General features: G+C 39.5%; 1 protein-coding gene across 2 annotated transcripts in view; it reads right to left on the reverse strand.

The window, feature by feature from the left end:
* Positions 1-24,843, reverse strand: part of LOC147321277 (seizure protein 6 homolog) — a 96,211-nt gene extending 71,368 nt beyond the window's left edge. For both annotated transcript variants that reach the window (XM_086309638.1, XM_086309637.1), the window contains exon 1: positions 24,502-24,843. In XM_086309638.1, the coding sequence (XP_086165764.1) occupies positions 24,502-24,586 (85 nt within the window). In that variant the 5' untranslated portion in view covers positions 24,587-24,843. The remainder of the gene's footprint in view (positions 1-24,501) is intronic.
* Positions 24,844-25,670: the final 827 nt, after the last annotated feature.

The raw sequence follows: 25,670 nt of genomic DNA on the forward strand, positions 1-25,670 counted from the left end.
ATCTTTTTTAAAACATACTGAAAGCCTGGGGAAAGGGACTATCAGACTGTCAGACAACAAGATTGTCCCATGGAGTCCTGTGCTCTAGCAAGCCAAAAGCCATGTACCCTGTACAGTGACAGACCACATGCTATCATCAGCAGCCATTAAGAGATTGTTGCTGCTTCTTGAACCCTTATGGCACTTCTCAGAAATGTTGCTTCTCTTGGCTGTGAGGTTTTCCTTGGCCGCTATTTTATCTCTAATATTTTTTTAGTAAATTAGAAATGGGTTTAGAAATGTGTGAGGCAGACAGGAATCTCATCCTGTTTCTTTCATGTTCAAGAAAGCAGTTTTTAAATAACCAAAGACAGAAACATTTGACAAGCAAATTGAATTGCCTACAACTTACAGAAATTTAAAGTCAATAGTAGAAACTGAAAATGCTGCATTCAGGGGGATGGAAGATGTTTTCTAAAAAGTTTCTTATTAAAAGTTCAAATTGTAATGCTGGTTCAAATTATCTTGATGTGGACAGAGGACATCAGAGAGGATCTTATTAATTCACTCTATCAATAAAATAGGATAAACAAGGCAAAAGTAGAGCATGGATTTACCACTGGATGGGCGATCAGAAATAAAAATACGGGACTATGCTGATGAGTAAAAGCTATGAAAAAGAAAAAAAAAACAGTGTGTTCTTGTATTCTTGATATATATGGAAAGAATGCTACAATAATGGCTCTTTTGTAGTTTTTTGTACTTGTAGACATTTTCCATTTGTTTTCTACCTTCCATCGTTCTCTTGTACAGCTGCAAATGTTGTTGTTTACCCAAGGCTACATTCTTTCCAAGGGTTAACCTCAAAATATTTGGTGAGGAAAAGCAATCAGAATTTAAATGGTTTTGGAACATTTCGTGCACGTGGGCTTTGGCTTAAAAAGTAAAACTGCACAGCTTTTGACAGATCTTGCTCTTTTAAGATGCAGCTGTATGAAAAGCGGGGTGCTACACTATTAATGCGAGGTGATTTACAGTTCACAAAAGCTATGCATTTGAAATCTGATCTACTGTTGCATCCCGTAATTCAAAAGGGGTTATTCTTTTTTTACGCCCAGTGAAAAGACACGGCCATTATGTGTCAGACTGCACGTATACCAATTACACCACAACAGCTTACCCTGGGTTGCATGAAGGAATTATAGCGTGGTTGTCATGAACCAAGCAGCCAGGAACACACAGGCACAAATGTAAACTTCAAAAAATGGGTTTTATTATACCCCCAAAAAGGACAAGATGATTACAAAAATTCAAAATAACAAAAAATAAAGTCTTTAAGAACCAAGTGGGCCCATAAAAGAGGTTAACTTAACAGACCGCTACTCAAAAATCACTTAACAAAAACATAACTCAACAAACTGACCTGCCCAAATGAGAAACAGCTCCAGTTATATAGCAAATGAATAAACCATTATACACACCAAAGGTGAAAACTAAAGAGATAACAGATAACCATCATTCAAGAAGAACCCCATTCCCCCTGCATGATCACAATAGATGGTCCATTCCACTTTATTGGCTTCTGCATTTAAACCAGCTCCACCCTCAGCCTCCTCTTTCAGCCAAACCAGGAAGGACTGGAGCGGAGGTCAGGTAACTCAGAAAGAGCAGAAATATAATCAATATAACATACCTGTATAAAATAACAAACAATGCAAAGGAAAGTCTATGCCACCATTTGGACTATAGCTTAGTGCTGTCATGCATTACAGGTAAACTCAAAATATCAAATTAATTAACTTATGATCACAGAAACTTTAGAGCATAACGTAAACATAAGACAAAAGACCAAATTAATATTACCTAAGTATCTCAGTTGTGTGGTTGCATGCATCCATCACAGTGGTGGACGGACTTTCATTAATAGTTTGTAACCAAGATTCAGTCAAATATAAATAAATGCATCATAAATAAATCATTACAACTGAAAGCCTTCCTGGATTGAGATCACACACTGTAGAGCCATTTTAAGTGCATTGGTGCTGGGAGCTGAAATTGATTCGTCCAGATCTTTAATAGATTATTAATAATTCTCTGTGGGGTGTGTATCATGCTATAAAACTGGAATGACTGTAAAAGAAATCAGCTCTTACCTCTGGCATGATCTTCAGGGGCTCTGAGTAAAGTTTCTTGGTTCTGCACCGCATCAAAGGCAGAGCTGATTGTTTGATGTATATGTGTATTTGTTTCCTAGCAATGGCCAGTGGTATCCTAAGTTTAAACAAGCAAGCTTGTTGTCTGGAGGTTACCTGAGGAGTCTAGGTTATAGAAATTAATGAGAAGAATTTTTCTGTGGTTGCAGCAGGCAGCCCTCAAGCATGAGTTAATGCAATTCTAAGAACTGCATATAATCCTCCCTTCCCCACATAGCTTTTTGCCCCTGGGATGCAAATGAATGGGAGCTATAAGTCTGCATTACTGCTAAAATAAATGCAAACATTGTGTAAATTCCACAAGAACAACAGAAAAGAAATATGGTGCTGGGGTGCCACAAGGAAACCATTGCTCTGATCAAAATATTAAAGAGCATGAATAGATCATTAGAGCAACCGGGAAATCAAGTCAGAGGAGTTGTAAAAATGGACTGATAAAGTGTTTCAGGGTTGCTTTCAGCAGTTTCCTGGGTGTATTGTGGTATTCTAAGTGTTTTTGTTTTAGATGCCATGTATCCCAATCCACAGTTGCAGTGACAGATTCAATTTTCTGTGAAATCTTCACACAAGACTCAAATACCACAGCTTATTTGAGATTTACTGACCCAGATGCCATGGCTGTATGATACTGTACGATACTAAACACACTAATCTGCCTCCTCTCTTAATTAATGTTGCTGCGCAGTGTACTGCAGAAACCCATATTTGGAACAACACTGTAAGATGAAACATAGGTGTGGTTTGAGCCTCGGGGACTGACTCATTGATTCCCTTTAGCCCTTGAGGCTGGCTTTGAGAGCAGGTTTCAAGGGCTCTCATTACCGACACGTACATGTAAAGCTGTTCAATGCCGCTCGGAGCTGTCTGCACAGAACCCCTAAATTGAGCACCGCAGTGAGGATGATGGATAGTCTTGTCCAGGATACAGATGGCTCCTGCAGGGGGTTTGCTTCCCCTTTGGGACAAGTCAGCTGAGCTGAAGACCACATGTTGACAGGCAGACCCTCTTTGCAGTGCAAAATGCAGCACCACAGAGTCATCCATAACAGCTGTGAGACCATGCATGTCCCTCTGATGTTCCGCTACTACCACACAATCAATAAAGCAGCCAAGTGTAACACTAACAACTCCCACATGCATCCATTCTTGACTGTACATGGTGTGTGATGTTTCCCTTCTGAAAACTAATACCCCCGTAAATCATCGCAACGTAGCGTCATACTTATACTATTGTCATATAAGGATCAAACAGGTTTTTGTTTTTTAAAACAAGATTTCAGATCTAAATATAAATAGCAGCATATCTAAAATCGCCTGCAAAGGCAATTGTTACCAGTGACTAATTAACTAGGATTATCATTATTATTTTTATTATTAACAGTAGTAGTAGCAGTAGTGATATTAAGAATTTCAAAGGCTTTTTTATAAATGCAACAATTTGGGATCCACACAGCAAAGTCACACAGCTTGTGGGAATAGGTTAATTGGAAAGTCCAAATTGCCATTAGGTGTGAATGTGCGAGTGAATGCGAGCGCGAATGTTTGTCTGTCCCTGTGTGTTGGCCCTGCGACAGACTGGCGACCTGTCCAGGGTGTACCCCGCCTCTCACCCTATGACAGCTGGGATAGGCTCCAGCGCCCCTGAAAAGGAGAAGCGGAAGCGAATGGATGGATGGATGGACAGCAAAGTCATTGTCACCAAAAACCCAAAGAAAAAGAGTCACGCAAATAATGTAAACACTCACTATTAATTGATCCCGGTAGACAAACTGTTTTCCGCTGCTTCCTAAGAGCTAATTTATTCTTATGAGTGTTCAACTTCACAGTGCATAGCAGCAGCCACATAAATAAAACTAAGCGAGCGCAGGTTCTAAAGAACAGGAGGACTGTACTGTATGTCACTTTGACTGAGAGCAGGAAGGTAGTGGGTGATGAAGTGCATCTGTGTGAGAGCGGGCTCCAGGGTCACATGTCTTTGTGTCCTGCTCTTTGAATGGGTTTTGCCCTCCTGGTCCTTCTGGCCCCAGCTTTCCTGTTGGTACAGGTAGAGCTAATCACAGACCGCAGTACTGGGTGCATGCAGTCGGCGCTGAATAAAACATGGAGTGAAAAATTTAATCAAGAGAGGGCATCTGTGGCTGTCTCTGTCTGCTGGTACCAACACTCGAGCCATTCACCACATGTGTCCTCATACTAATGACAAGCCTAAAAGGAGGCAGAGGGCAACCTCTTTTCATAATCAAAGTGTTTTTATTCATGACATGTCTATTAATTAGTTTGGAATAGTCTGTACCGTGTGCACAGGAGAATTTAAATTGGCTGAAGAGGATTTGCCCTTTCTCTGTTGAGCCAATGATTTCTTGGCGTGTCTTTATAACTAGGGAGGGATAAAGAGGGGGAGAAAAGGAGACAAAGAGATAGAATGGGTGTGTGTCTATATCCTTCTGTTCCTCTATCTTTTTTTCCTCTCTCTCTCTAACTCATGGAGCCTATAAATCACTGGGGGCACCAAAATTGAAACTGTCAGCTGTGTTTGCCTTGTTTCACTGTATCTAAGCTAGGTGTGTGTATTATAAAGAAGGATACCTTAACACATTCCAATTTCTCCTTCTGCTTGATTTGATATGTTATCAATAAATGAGCTGTGAAAGTTAGAAATGTGTTACAAAAGTATTAAACAACCTCAAGAAGGCTGCTTTCAGCTGACAGATTGTGTTATATTTTTGCAAGAGAAAGGTGGAAGAAAATGTGTGTAAAAAGTCAGTAAAATCCAAAAACAATGTCATGAAATTTTCTCTCATAAATGTATTATGTGGAACAACACTAGGGTCTTGAGAGAAAAACTCATTATAAACCTTACTGCCTTGTAGGATTGTGTGCTATCTTAGAACCCTTCACCCATGTTTTATTCAGCTGTAACAATTGGCACGACTTAGATAATTAAATGCCTTCTCTGTTGGCTTAATCTCTATCATCATCTGTGTCTTCCCTCAACAGAAAAGATGCTATTAACGACCATTTATGTCTGCTGCCATTAAAACATTGCCTCAACTTATGCGACTGTACAATCTGGCTCGGTGGTATTTGTCTGCCTTCATTCCAACTGTGAATCAGCGGCAGGATCCGATTGAGACGCACAACAATGGAGCTGTGTAAACAACCTGTGTCTGGTACAGTTAACAAACAGGCGTGCCGTATTGACACTTGTCAAGACATAATCAGCAGTGATGTTTTAGTCATGGTGAAGGATGAAACAGGAGGCAAATTGTTTGCTAATTCTCATTTCACACTCCCAATGTGAAATCAGCCCGGCACACAGAGCACCGGTTCCTCTACACGCACAATGGCCTGGCTCACTGCATAACACCAAATTATCTTTCCCCCGGCTTAATTATTCATTAGGCAAACATAATTAATTCAAGAAGCTTCTCTCACAGGAAGTGTTTCACATAAAGGCCAGAAGGACAGCTTTCTGCTTAATCATTAACTGAATGCCAAGCATAGCCAAGAACCTGCGAGGGTCTAAACGCTTTATAAAATATAAACTTAATGTGAGATAATATTTTCTTTTCTTCAACGCTCTCCAAAATGTGCTGCAGCTATTGATTTGGCTGATGAAGCCAGAAAAACCTCCAAAGTTGAAATTCTCAAACTTTAATGTAAGTGAGTCAAATGTGGCTGTCGTACTCATATTAGCAACGGGTGAAATCGTTACACAATTTTTATTTTTTTCTTTCTTGACTTAAGAAGCAGATGCATCATTTTCAAGTTCTAATTTGCGCACATCATTTAGCAGACCTCATGTTGTCTCGCAGCGTCTGACAGGGGGCCGTGAAGCCTGTGTGACTGAGGGGATGCGAGACCCACATAGGGGGATTTACTTCTGCTGCTTTTCTGAGCAGATCTATCTCCAACCCTACGCATTTACCAGAAAAAAAACACCCTAATTACACACACTGCATACACAGGCGCGCGCGCACACACACACACACACACACACACAAACTTTGCCCTCTGTTCTCCTCCTCCTTTATCTCTCCTTCCTTCCCTCAATCTTCCTGACTCTAACGGAAGCGTCTCAGAGAGAAGGAGCGGGCTTTGATGTATCTTCTCCATGATTCTGAGCTTTCAGATCAAGGGGCTGTTTGTCTTCAAGCTCACCAAATCCTCAGACGGCCTGAGACAAAGAGCAAACATACTGAAGTGCCTTTCCAGATCCATTTGCGTAATGGCAGAGCTGTCTGCTGTGTGCACGCACTGACCCTTTTTTTTGTTTTGTTACAACCTTTTATGCCACTCTGCTCCAGCAATCGTTCCATACTTTTTGTATGCCGTGTTATTATGTTTTTTACTCTGCCTACTTCTTTTTCGGCTTTGATGAGATGTTTTAATTAAAGGATGAGGGCTCCTTAATGTTTTTACTATTGTTTGCATCCGCTTTATTTCAACTAAAGTTTCTTCCAGCAATTACTTTCTGCAAGCTAACAATCCACACTCATATCACCATGGAAACAGCCAGATTGGTGTTTTGGGTTAGGTTTTTTTTTTCTCCCCCCACCCCCGAGGATCTATTAAAACACTTCTTTTCTGAGAATCCATTCATGAGTCAATGAAAGGGTTGAATATGACACCTGCTTTGTCTGCCAGTGTGTGGCTTGGTCAATAAGTTTTGTTTTAGCTTCTTCAAAGCAAACCGTAAAGACACACAGATCGTTTTGCTCATAATAGATTTTTGCGAGGGAAAGGAAAATTGACTATTTCAAAATGTGTTTGTTTATTTAGAAGGTAAAAGGGTGTTTTCTCTTTTTTTGTCCACAGAAACATTTCGTGTTTTGAAATAGTTTGTCTATGCGTTGCCGTTTTAGCTGTTAAACACACAGTGTTACGTTACGCGTAACGTAATGGTGTTTCTTTTTCCTTGTTGTTGTGTTTGAAAGAAAAAAGACAAATTATGACACTGAAACAGTAAGCGTGTGAAAGCTGCACTCACCAGTGAGTTAACAGTGTTTTGTTTTATTTGTTGTTTTGTTTCCTGTAGTATTTTGAAAGCTCAAATGTCAGTACTTCCTGTCTTCCCTCCTTTGTTTGGTGTATTTATAGTCCATGCGGCGCCCTCGGTTCGTCTGTGTTTATCTCAGCGTGTGATGTGTTAACCACAGGATTTGTTGTTGCCTTTTGTTGTACTTGTTCATTTGGACTCTGCTCCCACCACTTCCCTACTTTTATCGGGCTTATTTTTGTAACCTTTATTGAAAAACTTGTAAAGGGTGCCTTTGGTTTTGTGCACACTGCCTGCAGTGTCCTGCGTCTGGTTCCTCACTCCTCACTGAACCGTGTATGCAGCATGTTTTAAAAGGAGTGAAATGTCAACCAAAGATAAATTTAACACATCTTAACCTCAACATTCCAACAAGCCATTATAGAACATTTATTTAAGTCAGTGAAACATCTGAAACACTCTGTTAAACAACATCCAATATGTGTTAACTACCCAAAGTACCCAATAAATAATATTTGGTACCATTTGTCTTTCTTTCCTTTTTGATAAAGGAAAGAAAATCAGCATTACATTTAATTATTAGTTAATTATTGGTTATTATTCATCTCTGGCTCTGTTCCACAGTGAGTCTTTATTCTGTCTCCCTCCCCTCAACCCCACCCACAAACTGGTCACGGTAGATGACTGCCCTTCCCTGTTTCTGGTTCTGCTGGAGGTTTAAAAGGGAGTTTTCCTTCCCACCATTGCCAAATTCTTGCTCAGAGCAGGTTGTCTGATTGTTGGGGTTCTCTCTAAAGTCTTTACTTTACAATATAAAGTGACATTAATTTTGTGTCTATTAACCATCTAATCCCTGAAATCCCTATGTTTTAACTCGAATTTGACTCTCAATTAGTCTGTATATTTCTTTTTATTAGAATTTGAACTGACTGTAGTAGGAAATGCTCATTCATCAGTCCCAGTGGTTTAAGGGGTAACCTTTCTCTTTCTTTTACAGTTGAGTGCATTCAAGTCAAGCCTGTGGTTAACTTTGTTAAGAGTTTCGAAGGTTAAAACAACAGAGTGGTAGGTTGCACAGAGCACACTCAGAAATGGCAAGGGATGCTAAGACATAGCTCACATACAGACAATGAAAGGAAAAGAAGCAGAATAAAATGACTCCAAAATCACAGCAGACGTTTAATCCAATTTTTCTGGCAGTCAAAGCTATGCAGAAACCACTGTGGTTTGTCCCCTATAAAGGCCACAGGGATGGCTATATGCCATCCAAATACCATCAGGCAATCCCAAATCACCAAAAGCAGAATAAATCAATAATCTAACAAGAAAGACCAATTTAAAAGGAATCCGCTGCACACGAAAAGAAGTAAAAATCGATGTGACCAAGTAAAAACAGGCATGGACTGAAAGGAATGAAGCAATCTCGCTTTTGTTCCAGGGTTGATATTCCAGTTACATTGTGGATTATTATTCAAAAGCAGACCTTTCTAGAGTTGTTCCCAAAACCTAAAAATACAAACACACACAAAGAAAACCCAGATCTCAAACCATTAGATCATTATTCCACATTCGTCGTGCTAGTAAGGCATCACATCGTCTCTAGACTAACGTGTAATACTTAAAGAGAGAGAGAGCTCCTGAGGCTGTGTGTATGAACATCCTGCACAGAAACTGTGGCAGATATAAACTGATATTTGTGAAGGGAGAAAGCTCAGTACAAATGTACATATCTCACACAAAATTCAGACCATTCTTACACAAATATTTTTAAGCAAGGCAAGCCTGTTAAAGTGGAATTGGAAAAGCAAAGCAAGACAGAATTTAACTTGAAACAGGCAATTTCACAGATCTTGCATTTAATATATATTTTGTTTGCTTGTTTTCACACACATAGTCACACGCACTCACAATCCCATATTAATATCTGCAATTTTTCATTCAGAATCTGTATTTTAAATAATTGGGCTGAACTTTTTTTATTTCAAAGCTTTGCCCTTAACTTCCAAAGCTAAAGCCTTTTATTTCCTGTCCTGAGTTTTTGTTCTGCTTGTGATTTCAAAACCACCAGATAAAACACCACCACCACTTCACAAGTGTCTCCAATTTGCTGAAATCACACTTCTTCTTTTTTGCTGTTGTTTTCAGCACCATGTCTAATAGCATGTGGTGCAAATGGCATTTATTACATACAAATGACTAATTCAAGGAGCATCCACATCTATCTATTGTGGGAATGGAAACCAGGCTAGTGCACGTGTGTACTATTTCCAGATTACTGAGATTTATAAGAGGACCAAACACACGCACGGCTTAATAAATCACACGAATAGAATACTTTTGCCCATTTCTGCCTCTATGCGTACACACGGTTTTCATCTGGAATCTACACAGAGTTTTAGGTATCAGGTCCCTGGACCAGAGCCAGGGAGCGTCCCTACAGCCTCTCAGCAGAAACAGCTTTGTCAAACTCAGTTAGCCGCCTCTGAGGGGAAACACCTCTTTCCACAGTAATATACCAACTATTCACATCATGTCCCTGCCTCTGCCTGAGCTACCTCATCAATCCACACAGCAACAAAGGTAAACAGCCTCACACCTTCCAAACAGAGGCCTGTGCTACTTTGTTGACACAATGTATGTGCAAACCGCCTGCACAGAGGGTAAGCTTCTCACAGGACAGACTGAGCTTCATTTACAGAGGGTAATTGCACTGGAGCCAAGTGGTGCACTTTTGTGATGAGATTTTTTTTTTTTTCCAGCTTTACTAAAACCTTCTAGAACCTCTGGGTTTGTCTACTCGCCAAGCGAAACTATGACAGGGGTAAACAACAAATTCAGCTCAATGCAAACATGTCACCTACGAGCTGGAATGGCCGCTGACATTGAAAGGCTATTTACCAACTGCCCTGCTGCTGTGTACATGCACGAAATGACATTTTCAGCTTTTAGTTATGTTGCCCATTGCTAATTCAACACGGTCTTTGTTATTGCTTACCCCAACCCTATTGCCAAATAATAGCTGGGATATCCGAAATTTGATATAAGAAAATAGATGTTGGGGATCTCCCATTACTCTGCCTTATTTTTCCTCCATGTCTTTGTAACTCTGCTCCCAGTTTTGCGCCCTCCTTGTCAAATTGTTTATTACCAGCTATACCTCAGGGGAGCTAAGGCCCGATCCTTAGTGTGAAAGCAAAGGATACGCTGTAACAGCTTTGTTCTTTGAAGATGTTCTAGTCTTCACATTGAAATATATGACTTTTATGCTACACTATATATGAGTTCAATGTCAGCAAAAAAAAAAAAAGCAGAGCTACCTATGCAAAAAGAGAAAAAAGAAAAGAACAAAAACAGAGAATGAGAAAGACAGTATGCACTGGAGAGTCTAAACCAGTGATTACTTCAAGAGTTGCACTCGCGTGTTGCAAATTCCCTTTTTGCTCCTTTTGTCATGGTGAAAAATATGTGGCTATGGAAGCACATTCCATGTAAAATAGAGCTATAGAAACGGCGAGCTATGCGAGAGTGGCTGGTAGCAGCGTGGATAGTTACTCAAAAAAATACCCCGTGTGAGGATTTTCTTTCCCTTCTTCGAGGCTGCTTGCAGATAAGCATCTTGGTATTTTTGTTTCTGCAAAACAGGCTTCACTGAATTCTATGCTGCTGATGTTGATATTCAAGAGAGAAGGTCAGCCAAGAGCTCGTCTACTTAAATGGGGGCAGGCACAATGTATGTGTATTAATCATTTTGGAAGGTTGTTTGACAGCTATGGAAGTGTTGTCAGTGGTGGAGTGGCTAATACAGAACTTTGACAAGTGAAAGGTTGCTGGTTCAATTCCAGTCAGGCATGGTAATTTTTTTTCAAACATGTGGAGCTACTTGCTGTGGCATCCCCTTGTAGCAAGGGAAAAACCCAAAGTAGCTTCATATCAGAGATTTGGACTAGATCTTTGAGAGTGACCACAAACATTCCTCTAGGTACTAATCTGGAGCATTTCATTTACTTGCTATTATTTCATATTTAGAGAACATTCATCCTTTGTCTTTCTGGCATTTTCTCCATTGCATTAAAAGCTGTTAAGTGTCTCCTAAGGCTTCCTGCCAACTCCTAATTCCAATAGTCTCACCTTTGGAGTTCTCTACAGGACTAAGATGCTTTGTGATTAACTTTTATCTTTAAGACGACCTCAACCTTAAGGGGAATTCTTCGAAAAGGTCAAAATTCTAATATTCTCACCAGAGGCAACTCTTTGTACTAGAAGGTTTTTTAAAATATGAACCCTGCTTTGTTTCCCTTTCCAGATTCTGCCCAAGAGTATTTATTCAGAGAATCTGAGATATGTAACAGCTCATTATGTGCTTGCCCCGGTGCAGCAAAAAGATTCACCCATAGGGTGCTTTTCATTATGCAAACTTATGCTTCCTCTCTCCTCCCATGATTCCCTGTATGCCATCATGGAGGATCTTTCAATCCTTTAATTGCACTTTGGGAAGATGCTGAGCAAGAAGGAAGTCAAGAAGTTCAAAGTCGTTCTCCCCTGTAGAGAAATGTTGTATGTAGTCATATAGACACGTAGACATATAAATGTCGACCCTCCACATATTCATAATTAACTGGTATGACTTTAGACTGATGCAGTGGAACTAACATTTGACTCATTCAGCAGGCATTTCAGCTAAAGTTTTCAACCATGTTACATTTTCTTCATTGTATCAACCATGATGAATGATCAGAGGTTTGACATGTTGCAAACTGCTTTAGCTAGCACAACTGCAGTCAAAGGCTAACCTGTCAGCATAGTAGACAAATAAGTGCATCGTGTGGCACATGAAAGAGTATTCAGCGCATCAAAACATCAGAAAAGATCTCACTATTCAGAATTATATTCCTTTTCTAGTCTTTTCAACTGCCCGAGTGAGTCAGAGTGCACAAAAGGAATCTGCACATCAATAACTATTTTTACACATGTCAAAATGTCTTCAGTTAATAAACCTGTCCACAATGTACTCAGTGTACAAAAACTGTGTGCATTCACAAGGGCAAATAAAAAAATGTGCATACAGATTCTTTTTGTCAGCTTTATAAAGCGCTCAGCGTTCAGCCCCTGGTGTCCACACTGTTCCACTAACCTGAGCACCTGTGACTCATCCCCTAACTGGCTTTTTTGACCTGCTGCTTGTGTCTCCAGCTGCATCTTCTTATTTTTCCTGCTTCCCTTATCTGTTTTTCAGCTGTGTGTCTGCCTGTTTGATTCCCGTTGTTACATGTTTACTGCCCGTGCTTTCTCTGTTTTCTAGAATTTTTTTTTGTTTAAAATTTTTCTGCGAAGTTCCTGGCATATGAAGTTCTCTTCCTCAGTCTCTGCCTTGCTGTCTGCATGTTGCAAGTTTGATTCAACAAAGCAGTCAGCATCTAGGCCTGATGCAGAATCATGTATGAACAGGATTGCAATAAAGCAATGTTAAGTCACTGAAAGTATTTGCATTTGCAGAAATTCTACTTGTTAAACTCATACACATTATATTAATTTTATTTATTTTTTTCATTTTCCTGTAGCCAAAAGGCTGGCAAGCACACTAAGCTCCCAGAGGAGCTAAGAAATCGAGATAGTAAGTAAAAAGACATAACAATCTGATTGTAGCAATATTCAAACTATAGTTATACATATGACATTTACATTACAAGCATGGTTGGGCTGATAATACTGTTTTGCAGTATATTTCAATAGCTCACTTCCACAATGGGATCTTTTGAAGCAGGTGATTTTTCTTTTATGTTTTTATTATATGAGAGCATGACAGAAAATGTGATGTTATCTGGATTACAGTTAATTTACAGCTGTTCTCATAAAAGGAATGCTGTTAACACTGTATCACAAGGGAGCGCACTGCAAAAACTGATATAAAAATATTTGGCTTATTCCCACCCAGCCAGACCTTGAGCACTTTGGGTTTTATGTGTATACACTATGTGTGAGGTCTTGTCTGGTCATTGCAATGCTGATCGCCTACTGTTAGATTTCCCTTTCTGTCTCTCTTTGCCTTAATAATTCAGATTTAATCTTTCAAAATACACGACAAGGCCTCATGGACTGAATACACACTCCACTCCAAGATACTAGGTTATGTTAAAAACGTCTAGGTCAAATGACAAGTCAAAAGGGAATTTTTCATCTTAATGCAAAATGAAAAATTAAATAAAGATAAATTCACAGAAGAAAAACTACAAAAGAGAAAAAGAAAACTACTAAACAAATATACTAAGAAAGCATAAAAAAAGGCACAGAGGTAATTTTTTTCAATCAGCGTCATTTAAAATTGGATAAAAGGAGTCATCATTTGTTTAAAAACTGATTACAGGTATTAGTTTTATGCCTGAGTTAGATTTTATTAGGGTATAAATTATGTTTAAGGGATTTAAATAATTTAAGATTCACATCGCATGAAAGCACAGGCCTTATAGGGCATCAGGGAATCCACATTTAGAAGGCAAACGGCTTAACTTAACAATGACAATATGTACATAGACATATCCCTCTAAATACACTTCTATTTCAATGCAAACACAATGGATTCACTAAATCAACATGCCAAAAAAACGAAAACAGAACCGCGAGCAGTTGAATGGAGGGAAATGACATCTTAATGCCATTTGAGCCGAGAAATCTCCAACAAATCAAATGCGGTGAATTCTACTTCCCATTCTTTTACAAAAACAAATGTAACAGGTACTTCAGAGAAGTCATGTAGCCTGGACATTATCTGAGGCTTAATACTTAAAGACATAACATGGGACACTCATTATTTCATGTCTTTGGAGAAAAAATCTGATTAACAAAAAAGAAATGAGATGTGAAAATAGTCACTCAGTGTGCATTTAGTATGGTAACATTGCCACTGTGGTAATTCTAACATGCAGGTACAATTTGTTTTTATTGTATTTATCTATTTATTTAATGCTAACATGTTAAATGTAATGGACACTATTGCTCCCATTAAGGTGAAGGTTATCTCTGGAAGGAAAAAGTCTCCATGGAGAAACTCCACACTGGTGAAAAATGAAAAAAGAGAGTGTAGGAAAGCTGAGCGCAGATGGAGAAAAACAAACCTCCAGGTTCATTATGACATTTATAAAGAGAAACTTCACAATTATAATTTACAACTGAGGAGTGCAAGGAGGTCCTACTTCTCTGACATCATCACTAAAAACAGCCATAATGCTCGGGTCTTATTTTCTACAGTTGACAGGCTAACAAACCCCCCTGTGTCAGTGGCAGCTGAACTTCATTCGACCATGGCCTGCAATGACTTTGCCAAATTCTTCACTGAAAAAATCCAAAAAATTAGACAAGCAATTGGTACATCAACAGCAGATCCAGGATATGTACTGTGTCCACCAAAAAACTGTTTAAACACCATGAAACAGTTTCAACCTATTAACAGCAAAGACCTGGAGGACATCTTAGGTCAACTGAACTCCTCCTCCTGCTGTTTAGATGTCCTGCCAACAAGTTTTTTCAAAAAGGTCTCAAAGACTTTAGAGTCAGACCTGTTACAGATCGTCAACTTTTCTTTATTATCAGGTGTGTTTCCAGAATCACTAAAAACTGCTGTAATCAAACCTATACTGAAAAAGGACAATCTTGACAAGACACAAATGAACAACTACAGGCCGATCTCAAATCTCCCGTTTTTAAGTAAGATCATTGAAAAAGCAGTTTCTCAACAGCTCAGTTACTTCTTAAAACAGAATAATTGCTACGATGCCTTCCAGTCAGGTTTTAGACAGAACCACAGCACTGAAACCGCTCTGACCAAAGTATTTAATGACATATGTCTGAATACAGACAGTGGAAAAATGTCAGTCCTAGTTTTACTGGATCTCAGTGCAGCATTTGATACAGTTGACCACAACATATTACTCAAACGACTGGAGAACTGGACAGGTCTTTCAGGAACTGTACTAAACTGGTTCAAAACATACGTAGAAAACAGGAAATACTTTGTATCAATAGGTAACTTCACATCTGAGCAGACAAGTATCACATGTGGAGTTCCCAAAGGTTCCATCTTGGGACCCCTTCTGTTTAACATCTACATGCTCCCACTGGCACAGATTATAAAGAACAACAAAATAAACTACCACAGCTATGCAGATGACACACAAATATATATCACAATGTCACCAGGAGACCGAGGCCCTGTACAGGCTCTTGGTAAATGCATTGAGGAAATCAATGACTGGTTGTGCCACAATTTTCTCCAGCTAAACAAAAACAAAACTGAGGTAATAGTCTTTGGCGCCAAAGAAAAACGATTACAGGTCACCAGAGAACTTCAATCTATACATCTAAAAACCACAAACCAGGCGAGAAATTTGGGTGTAGTGATGGATGCAGACCTAAACTTAGAAAAACACATTAAGACAATAACAAAGTCAGCTTACTATCACCTCAAGAATATATCAAGGATAAAAGATCTGATGTCTCAACAGGACCTGGAAAAACTAGTCCATGCATTCATCTTTAGTAGGCTTGATTACTGTAACAGCATCTTTACAGGTCTACCTAAAAAATCAGTCAGACAACTACAGCTCATTCAGAACTCTGCTGCTCGAGTCCTCACTAAGACCAAAAAAGTGGACCACATCAGTCCAGCTCTGAGGTCCTTACACTGGCTGCCTGTCCATCAGAGGATAGACTTTAAAGTTCTGATGCTGGCCTATAAAGCTCTGAATGGTTTAGGACCAAAATACATCAATGACCTCCTGACCCAGTATGAACCATCCAGATCCCTCAGGTCATCTGGATCCGGTCTTTTATCAGTTCCCAGAGTCAGAACCAGACACGGAGAAGCTGCATTCAGCTTTTATGCTCCTTATATCTGGAACAAACTCCCAGAAAGCCTCAGATCAGCTGAAACACTCAGTTTATTTAAATCCAGGTTGAAGACTCACCTGTTCTCAGCTGCATTTGAATAAAGCACCAAATCCACACTTTAAGCTTAAATTTCAAAACTTACATTTAACTACTGATTTTATCTACTGTTCTGATTTTATCTGTTTTGATTTTATATACTGTTGTTTGTTTGTTTGTTTGTTTGTTAATTAGTTAGTTAGTTTATTTGCTTGTTTTAATCAATTTTAAATCATGCTTTTTATTTGTTCTTGTTTCTAATGTCTCTGTAAAGCACTTTGAATCACCTTGTTGTTGAATTGTGCTATACAAATAAACTTGCCTTGCCTTGCCTTGCCTTTATTTTGTTTTTGGATCCCTGAACTAAACAAGCTGAAGGATTTACTGTTTCATGAGCTTGCAAAATTAATTTGTAGGTCACAATTTCTAAAAATAAAACATGTATCTTCTATTGTTGTGTTGACTATAAGTTGAAGTTTATACAGAAACACTGATGTATATGATTGGTAAATGACTAGCCAGTGCAGTGCCATGTAGAACTGGGCTCCTGTGGTAAGTGAAGCAGTAGTATGAAAGTCTCCATTCCCATGTTCAACAAATTTCTGAACTAACAACCTGCCCTACAGTCCATGCTAATACAAACAGAGGCGTTAGCAGGATTGCACTGTGCACACACCTCTGTAAATACATCAGCAATCAACAGTTACACAATGGCTGTTGGAAAATTTTACTATATTGCCCAAAGCTATTATTCTGGGATTCACTAAGCATTTGTCCCAAATTCCATGCCAATGCAGCTGAAGCACAAATATGCATGATAAGCAACAGAATGCAGAATGCACTGTAAAGGGGATTGTTGAGTCTGCAAAGCTTTTCTTTTTCCACTAGGAAGCTACTAACCTTCTATTTCACACACCATCTAATGTCAGAAATGCACAAACCTGCTTTTGCAGCTAAGGGCTACAGTATAGTCCAGCAATCAATGACATGGTCTAACAGAGCACCGGCTGTTCCCTGCTAAGTAATCCATTTTTAAGGGTGAGTATTCTTTTTAAAGACTGCCTTACTGCTCTGACAGATGAGAGCGACCACAATCACCAAGAGAGAACCAGAGGCAGATGACTGCCTTATAACTGACAGCCAATTGCCTGACCACCAAGCAGCAGCTTGGACCGAAAATGTTCGATATCTTGAAGATGTCGGTCGATGTTAGAACCTGTAAATTATACACAAGGTCCTCTGGGACACGACTTCAATATATCTCAAAAGGCTTACAGTCAAAACGTGGCCCTTTCCTCCGTGTTGTCTGTATTGGAGATGTCACCACGCATATAACATTTTTAAAATGTATGCATGGCTGCGATACTTTATAGCACTCAGCGATTCAAACTGACGGATTTAATTTCCACTGGAAAACTGCTTGGGTGAGCTTATAATGGCAGTTGAGAGTATTTGTGCTTAAAATGACAGAGAGGTAAAAATGCAATCAAAATCATTCCCTACCGTAAATGCAGTAACTTTTCCCAACGTCCTGCACACTTTCTTTGCTTGTGTTTGTCTATGACTATTTTCAATTACTTGGTGAGCAACTATCCTCTTCCTGGATCTATCCACAACATTGTTATCTTTCTCCGCTCCTTCTAATATGTTTACTCATCCTGATGAATTCAATTACATCTTTTCATAGGAAATTACTGTGGGGGTGGCTCAGCCTGCCAGAGGTCAGCACTAACTGTGAATACTAAAACTACTCCCCCAAACACATTACACAGCCTATTAGCTGCTGCTTTCCACACAGCACTCTCCGACCCTACATAAGCCTTTCCACTGCCACAGATGAAATGCTTTCTAGATGGGATCTGGCGTGGAGAAGAGGGGAAGAGAGCTGGAGCTGTCCCCAGGTCTAATCGTTTCGGAGAGCCATCCCCACTGCAGCCGCAAAACACGCCAGTCCTGATTAGGGAGGTGTGTACACAGCCAGGCAGAGCGTAAAAAGGTGCAGAAAGGAGGCTTGGCCTGGTGGTTGCTATTGCTATTGCGCCCACCGATCCACCCCACCCCCCAGTGTACAACTGGCGAAATCGATAAGGCACAAGGCCAAAGGCAAAACAGGTACAAAGTAAGCCTTCGATGTAGTGCCTTGACAAAGTGGTCGACATCTCTTCATTTAGAGTTTTGCTACAGGGGCACTATTATTCACTTGATATAAATTAGACATGGATCCCCCTTCCCCAAATTAGCTCCGTACGGTTTCCTGCAGGGTCCTGCCCAAATCATCTACTACTTTGCTGAGGGTACGTGTTGACAATTTCACTGTAAAAATGTTACCTGAAATCTCTTAAGAGGTGATTGTGTTAAGAAAAAAAAAACCTCTCACATAATTATCTAGATGCAGGAACCCATTTCAAGTCTATCCAAACTGTCAGGCTGATTAAACAAACAGACTGTGAAACGCTATCAGCAAAAAAGCCAGTCTTCTCTCTAAAATATAGACATATAGATAGATTGCATCTGATTGGGGCTGAAATGAAATCAGCTGCTGTTAGCTGTAATGCTGTATGCGTGAAAAATAGTGGGTTAGTAATGTACAATTAGTAGATAGATAGATAGATAGATAGATAGATAGATAGATAGATAGATAGATAGATAGATAGATAGATAGATAGATAGATAGATAGATAGATAGATAGATAGATAGATAGATAGATAGATAGAATGGAAACTGTAATATAATGTGTTTGGTATTAACTGAATTTATACCAATCCTGTGCATTTCATTTGACCAGATGCAATTAAATTAATCATTTTAATATATTCATTGTACTTATGTAATAAAATCACATGGAACATTTACATGTAACTAAATTTGGGCTAATTCTTTTGTGTAATGTAGATAGATAAATCAAATTGCATTGCATAAATAATAATTGGTAAATACTGTGCCTGTATTCTTTTAGCATGCTAGTGTGTAAATGCTAATTTCCTTGTACAGGACTAAAGAGCGGCTTTGCTCAGTGCTTAAACTGCACTGGTTCTGTTGCTAAATTGTTTAATGGCCAAGTGACAACTGGTGTATGTGAGTGCTGATGAATATTAAAGCAAAACACACACACACACACACGTGAGTGTGAATGTATGGCAGACAACATTTGTTTTCTTAGCTAACACATTAGTGCCACCGTATTGCTTTACACAGGTTAAGATTTAGAACAGATTAGTCCAATCCAATCTTTTTAGTATTAATAGAACCTGGCCTAAGGTGTGTTAACCACACAGTAACAAGAAGCTGGGCCGTTAAAAACACGTCCAGTCATTTACACAGTTTTCATCTAGATTTGAAGTGTTAGTCATGGTATATGAAAGGCCTCATTTATTAAACAATCTAACAATCAGTTTTGATCTTAAGGACAAATTAAACAGATGAACTTCTCTCTCATCCCTTTCATTGAAGTCAAGACTTCATGTAAGCGATTGTGTATCTGTCCTTCATTCTCATACAGACATCAGTCACGGTTTTGTGTTTCTACCCATTCACTACACCAAAGACAGACTCTCAAGCCACGTGTTATGCTTTGTTTGTCACCCCACGACTTAATCCACTGAATAATATGTGTTACCTAGCGTTACCTCTGCCATTGCTGTAATCTCATCTTCCGTGAAGTTCGCTTTTCTGTTTTGGTTTATGGCTGTTTCACACTAAACCCTTATTCGTGCAGGTATTACATCAGGAAAAATCGCAAGACAGCTGTTGTCACTTTAAGTTGATTGAGATTTATCGATTCATAAACCTGCTTAACCAATGTTTTTTGGTTTGGTGTTTTTTTATGCTCAGCATCTTTCATGAATCAAACATGAGCACGCTACCAGGAATGATCTTAAGACAAGTATAAATCTGAGTGCATTTTTATAAATGAGTCTCCAGCTGTTGGAGAAGAAGCCCAGCAATACGGTGATGAAATCCCCCCCAAAAATAAAAATCCTTCCAAAAATAGCCATTTGCCTTTCACAAATAAAGCTCCACACTTTTTGAGGAAGAAAATATATGAGGCAATGAGTCAAATTAGGATGCATAGAACATTCTCACAGAGCGAGAAAGGCATTTGCACATGAAGAGTTGAAAATGAGTCGCATTCAGCCAAGCTGTGAGCTCCACCTAGGAGGCAGTGAAAGAGACTGAGACAGGCACAGAGAGGGACTGAGGCAGGCAAGCAGGCGCCAAGCCTTGAAGAGGGGCATTCTGGCATAATGACTCTCATTTACCATTGACAGGCCTTGGGAAAGTTAAACTAATTATGACAGCACACAGATGCTGAATAGCCCTTGATGAAGTTAATAACTGGCAATCCAACAAACAGGTGTTGAATGATTTCTGTTACCTCCCCTGGAATTATAGGATGTTCTGATTTTTTCCCGCTCGTAGCAGCAATCTACCCAAAGGCAGAATTATGCCTCCTTATAACCGTGATCTTGGCAAACTGTGTGAATATGTGAATGAGAACAACACATACAACAATGGAAGACAGAAAGCTTGTTCTGTAACCTGTACCATTAGTATGACAAACAGGAAGAATTGCCACCGAGTTGAATGTGCATACAAAAAAAAACTGCTTGAAATGAAAGGCGCTTCATTGTGCTGTAGTGGTAACAGGTGTCAGCACAAAAGCATAAGCACGGAAACGTGTTTCATCCTTCCTGTGAGTCCAACATTTTGGTATCTGGCGGTGGTTTTAATATGCATCTCATCCATTATTAAGACCAAATAAAGACATTTTCATTTATAACACACATCAGTTTTAGGGACTACAGCAGGGTAAATGTTAGTGGTGTTGCTTTACATTATCTAATCTCCCATAAAGTGAATAATATTATTATCAGCCTACAACTGTTTTACCAACAGGATTCGTGACACTTAATATTACATTTTCAAACAACAAAGATTTACAGAATTCAACACACATTCTTAAAATCAACAGCGGTGTGTCAATGAGAGTTCTGTCTGCCAGGAGGAGATCGCCACTGATTTAATGAACTTCAGAATACATAAAACACATCTCCTGCAACTCCCAGATCACTACAGATCATTATTAACAGGCGGGGATAATGTGCATGCATAAAGATAATAGGCTCAGCTGAATGTCATTAAATTATGTAACACTTTAAGTTTCACACCAGGGCCAACAGAAACTTTGCACACTAAATGACTGCACAATGAGCTATTTAACATCTGCTGGCATCTTATTAGGCATACTTGTTTGAATACTCCCGGAAAAAAATTCAGTTATTGCTTTGTTTTTGTTGGTAATGACTTTGTAACAAGTCGAAATATAATATGCTTTTTTAGTATATTTTGATTTAGCAGACCGGCTTTTTTTAATGTAGATAAAGGAGGTTGTCACATGTGGGCTTCTTTCTCTGGCTGCTTAGACTTTGTATGCAGTGCACTCCTCTAGCATTTCTTGCATGGCCTACAATGAGATTTGACCCAGCGCTAGAACGCGTTGTCGATCGGAGGGTAAATTTGATTTGTCACTGAATAAAAGTTCAAGCTGTTACCTTCTTGTTGTCTATCCAAGTCAGACCAGCAGACTTGTGTATTAAGGCAATCAAAATCCTGCAGAGAGTGTAAGTGAGCACTGCATAGGGCTTGTTACCCTTTGACAACAAATATGATGAAAAATGCTGCTTCTTGTATTGTTCTCACGGCACATATGCAGTAGTTTATAAAGTATGTTTAAATTGCAACCCATAAATGGCATTTTAATTATATTCAATATGATTCACACATTTTTTTCTGCTTGTCTATTTATGAAGTGAGACTTTTTCGTAACACAGTGTCGGCTTGTCTGTGTTTAAGATGAAGAAAATGTAAGCATGGGTTTCTAAGTGTATATGTAAGTGTAAGGAAACCATGCAGAGTACACACAGAACTCCTGCAGATGTTTGAGGACAAACTAAAAGTAAGTGCCTAATTAACAGCATAAGATATACAGGGGCTGTACGGGAAGTCTTTCCTCGTTGTTTTTGCAGGTAATGGTGCTTTTATTAGCTGGGAGGTTCTGAATTTTAGCCTTCCTCCCTCTGTCTCTCTCTGCAAATCACCCCTTATTAATGTGACGAAATAAAGGGCTGAGTAATTCTTTTGCAAAATAACATATGTAGGTGGATGATTTGAGTGCTGTTCGAAGGCCAGCACAAATATCTTTGGACTGATACTGTAATTATTATTAAGACTTTTTTATACATCTTTACAATCTTTACGTCTACTGACTGAAACATTAGAGTCAAGCAAAAATCATAAATTAAATGAAAGTGTTTCATTAATAAATACCTGAGACTGATTTTTCTCTTGGAAAAAAAAAAAGAAATCCAGTTCAGGTGAGAAAATAATGGCACGGTTCCAAAAAACTTGACAACAAAATGAATGGTTGTTTTTGTGTTCCCCCTGCAAGGTAAATTAATCAAGTTCACAATAACAAGTCATAGCACAAATGAGAGATTGGGACCTCTTCAAAACTACAAGTTAATCATTCCTGTAACTGAGTACGCATTCAAAACTCCTGATAATGGCGACTTTCAAGAATTAAAAATTGATATGCCCCACCTTGGAGAGTTTACTACAGTGTGAACATTTGCTGGGTAAGCAACAGCAGCTAATGGAAGCTGTTAAATTTTATTTTGCTCTAAAAATAATGCACCCTGCATTTCTCACTCTCCCTAGAGTTTCGAGCAGCGGGCGAATAGAGCAGGTGTGTGCCTGGGATCTGTGCGATCGTGAATCCGAAAACAGTCAAAAATTCACACATCTTTCAAAGCGGCATTGTTCTGTGCGCCACCACTGAGTGTGTATTTATTCACATGCTAATCAAGATTTAAACGCTCTAAATGTATTTCAGGTGTATCGAAAAGATCCGGATTTGAACTCTTATTATATAAAAATCAAAAAAGGTCTGTGCTGTCCCGTACAGCACACCTTTCTCCCACTAGATATTCAATCAGTTGATGTTTTGTTGATGGTGTAAAATATTGCTTCAGGCACTGGTGTGGAATTGCAGCTCAGTTTTCAAAGGGCTGAGATGTAATGACTGAACCAGCCCAGGCAGTATGAATTCACTCTCGCAGTTATTGCATTGTTTAGTAATCACTATTTGCTCGTGAATGTGTTCATTTTCAGCACCAAACAGGCACCTTTCATAAAAGGCTTCGTCACAAGAGGATGGACAGGGGCATTTGATTTGCCGGCATCTGTTTGAACTTTAGATGTTGCTCGCATTAGATAAAAATGGCAAAATAACATCCAGAAATCCTACTTTTATAATAAACTCATATGCATTTGTTTTCGTCTTGTGTTTTTTGTGAGTTGCAAACTTAACATTCACTATTTCTGTGGTGGCTCTTGTCCATATCCAGTTACTTGAACAATAATAGATATACATCATTTCCACAAAAGAGGGGTGTGTGAGAGAGAGAGAGGGGGGGGGGGGGGGGGGGGGTGACAGTAAAGCTGTGCAGACAAGCAGAAACACAGATAGTGTCCAGCAGAAAGCATAGATGATGAGAGGGCAGGCCCACACTAGAGAAATAATTAGGACAAGGCCACTGTGCATGAATCCGTTGCAGCTTCCCACAAGCACTCATCTGTGTCAAACAGCTTGGTCAATAATCTTCAGCAATTCCCAAGGATTAGAGTCTTATTACCGAGCACCGTCTGTCACACAGACCTCAGCGCCCAAACAAGTCGCTTCCTGACTGCTTACTCCCACCGAATAAACATCCCGCTGGAAAATTGATCAATTGGTTCAGGTTCATATTTATTGGTGTTTAGTTTCTGATTGTCTTATTTAGTTTTCCTCTTGCCTGGTGGTGGTAGTGGTGGTTGGTTGAGCTGGGGAGAGAGGCTGTTTCCATGCTATTTATGTGGCCACGTGGATGTGTGTGTCTCTCTTTAGAACAAATTAAAGCCATTTTGTGTAAGTTGTGCTGGACAGCCTATTGTTATGTAACTGACTGTTAAACGCATTTCTCCAGTGATGCGCCATAACTTCTAATTCACCACGCTTTGTTTGCAACTGTTGGGTTTCATTAATTTGCCTCTCGCTTTAAATTCAGATTCCATTTCCTTCTTTCGGTAGTTTACAGTGTATAATAGAGAAAACAAACAGGACTATCCTCTCGCAACTTTTAGCCCCAGCAGTGCTGTAGTACAGTACGTCATAAACTTAACAATGATAACGAGTCACTGGAAACATTAACACTTGTATCACACTTGTAGATCTGAGAATCGTGAGCCCGGTGTCATTAAACTCTGCCTTCGCTTTTTAGCCGACAGAGGAAAGGAGGGGTGAAAAAAACTAAAATTCCAGAAAAGTACAAAAGCACCAAGACGCAAGTTCTTACCTTGCCCGTGGATTTCGGCCACGGCGGCGGCGAGAAGCAAAACCGTGCAGAGGGTCTGAAATTGGCAGCCTTGTTTCACGCACATGTCTACTAAAGTCGAGGTCGCTCTTCGCGTATCTACGGAGCACGTCCTTGTGTTAAGAAGAAGAATACTTCCAGGGGAGGAAAAACAAAAAAAGAATAAAAACAAGCAAGGCGAGGACTTTAAACAAAGGCTCGCGGGATGCTCTCGCACTTCCTCAATAATTCTCCGACTGAAGACCGTCGAGAATAATCAAGTGAAATGCGGAGGTCCCTCTTTAATTTGGACGCTCAGTAAGCGGATTGCTGGCTGTGTGAGCTATCGGCACATGGAGAGGAAGGGGGGGGGGGGGGGGGGGGGGGGGGAGAGAAAAAGGAAGCCGAGGATTCAGCACCGCGGACAGCTCCTAGCGTCTGCTGATGGAACAGCCTCAAAGTTAGCTGGAGGAAGAGGAATAACTGAGCTCTGTGCGTTCTTTCGGTCTTTGGAGCTTCTTGTGATGATGTTTTTCTTTTTAACAGCCTTCCTTTTAATCATCACAATAGCCACGTTCAGGTTCAACAAGAATATATAAAGATGGCATTTTTAGGATAGCCTATACCAGACATAATACTTGACTTATTCTCAGACTTCTGCTGTTGTTTTTGTTGTTTTTTTCCTTCTGTAAATTCACTAACTTGTGTATAAAAAGCAGATAACGTGCACGTCTAAACTCATATTTTAAAGCTATTTGCAACTCATTCTATTTGGTTTTGGACACCCAGAACCTCTGTAAATGTTCTGCCTCCAAAGACACTGTGGTGAGTCAAGAATGAAGATAGAGTGCAGATTACTGCAGGCTTTAAGGGCGAGTGAGAGGTACATGTACACTATCTTTAAAAAAAAAAAAAAGAAGAAGCTTTCTGTGTGAATCTTGAGCTTCAATTCGCTGGTCAGTTTACACTTGTATTCCACCCTGCACTTGCTGAAATACATTGCTTTTCTTTTTCTTACCCTAATTTCAGCATACGCTTCCCTGGCTAGTTTTTGTGCCCACAGGAGTCAAGACTGGAGCTGAGTGGATTTTTTTTTTCCAGTCCAATTCCCTGTAAAGCTTAGACCCTGCTGTGCATGACAAGCCCTGAGGTGAGACGTTCCTCAGGTGCTG

This window comes from Aulonocara sp. 'chitande type north' Nkhata Bay, linkage group LG10 (genome assembly GCF_057382095.1).
Source record: "Aulonocara sp. 'chitande type north' Nkhata Bay isolate Kocher_YH1m ecotype deep benthic linkage group LG10, A_spYH_male_GT1.1, whole genome shotgun sequence".
Taxonomy (NCBI): domain Eukaryota; kingdom Metazoa; phylum Chordata; class Actinopteri; order Cichliformes; family Cichlidae; genus Aulonocara; species Aulonocara sp. 'chitande type north' Nkhata Bay.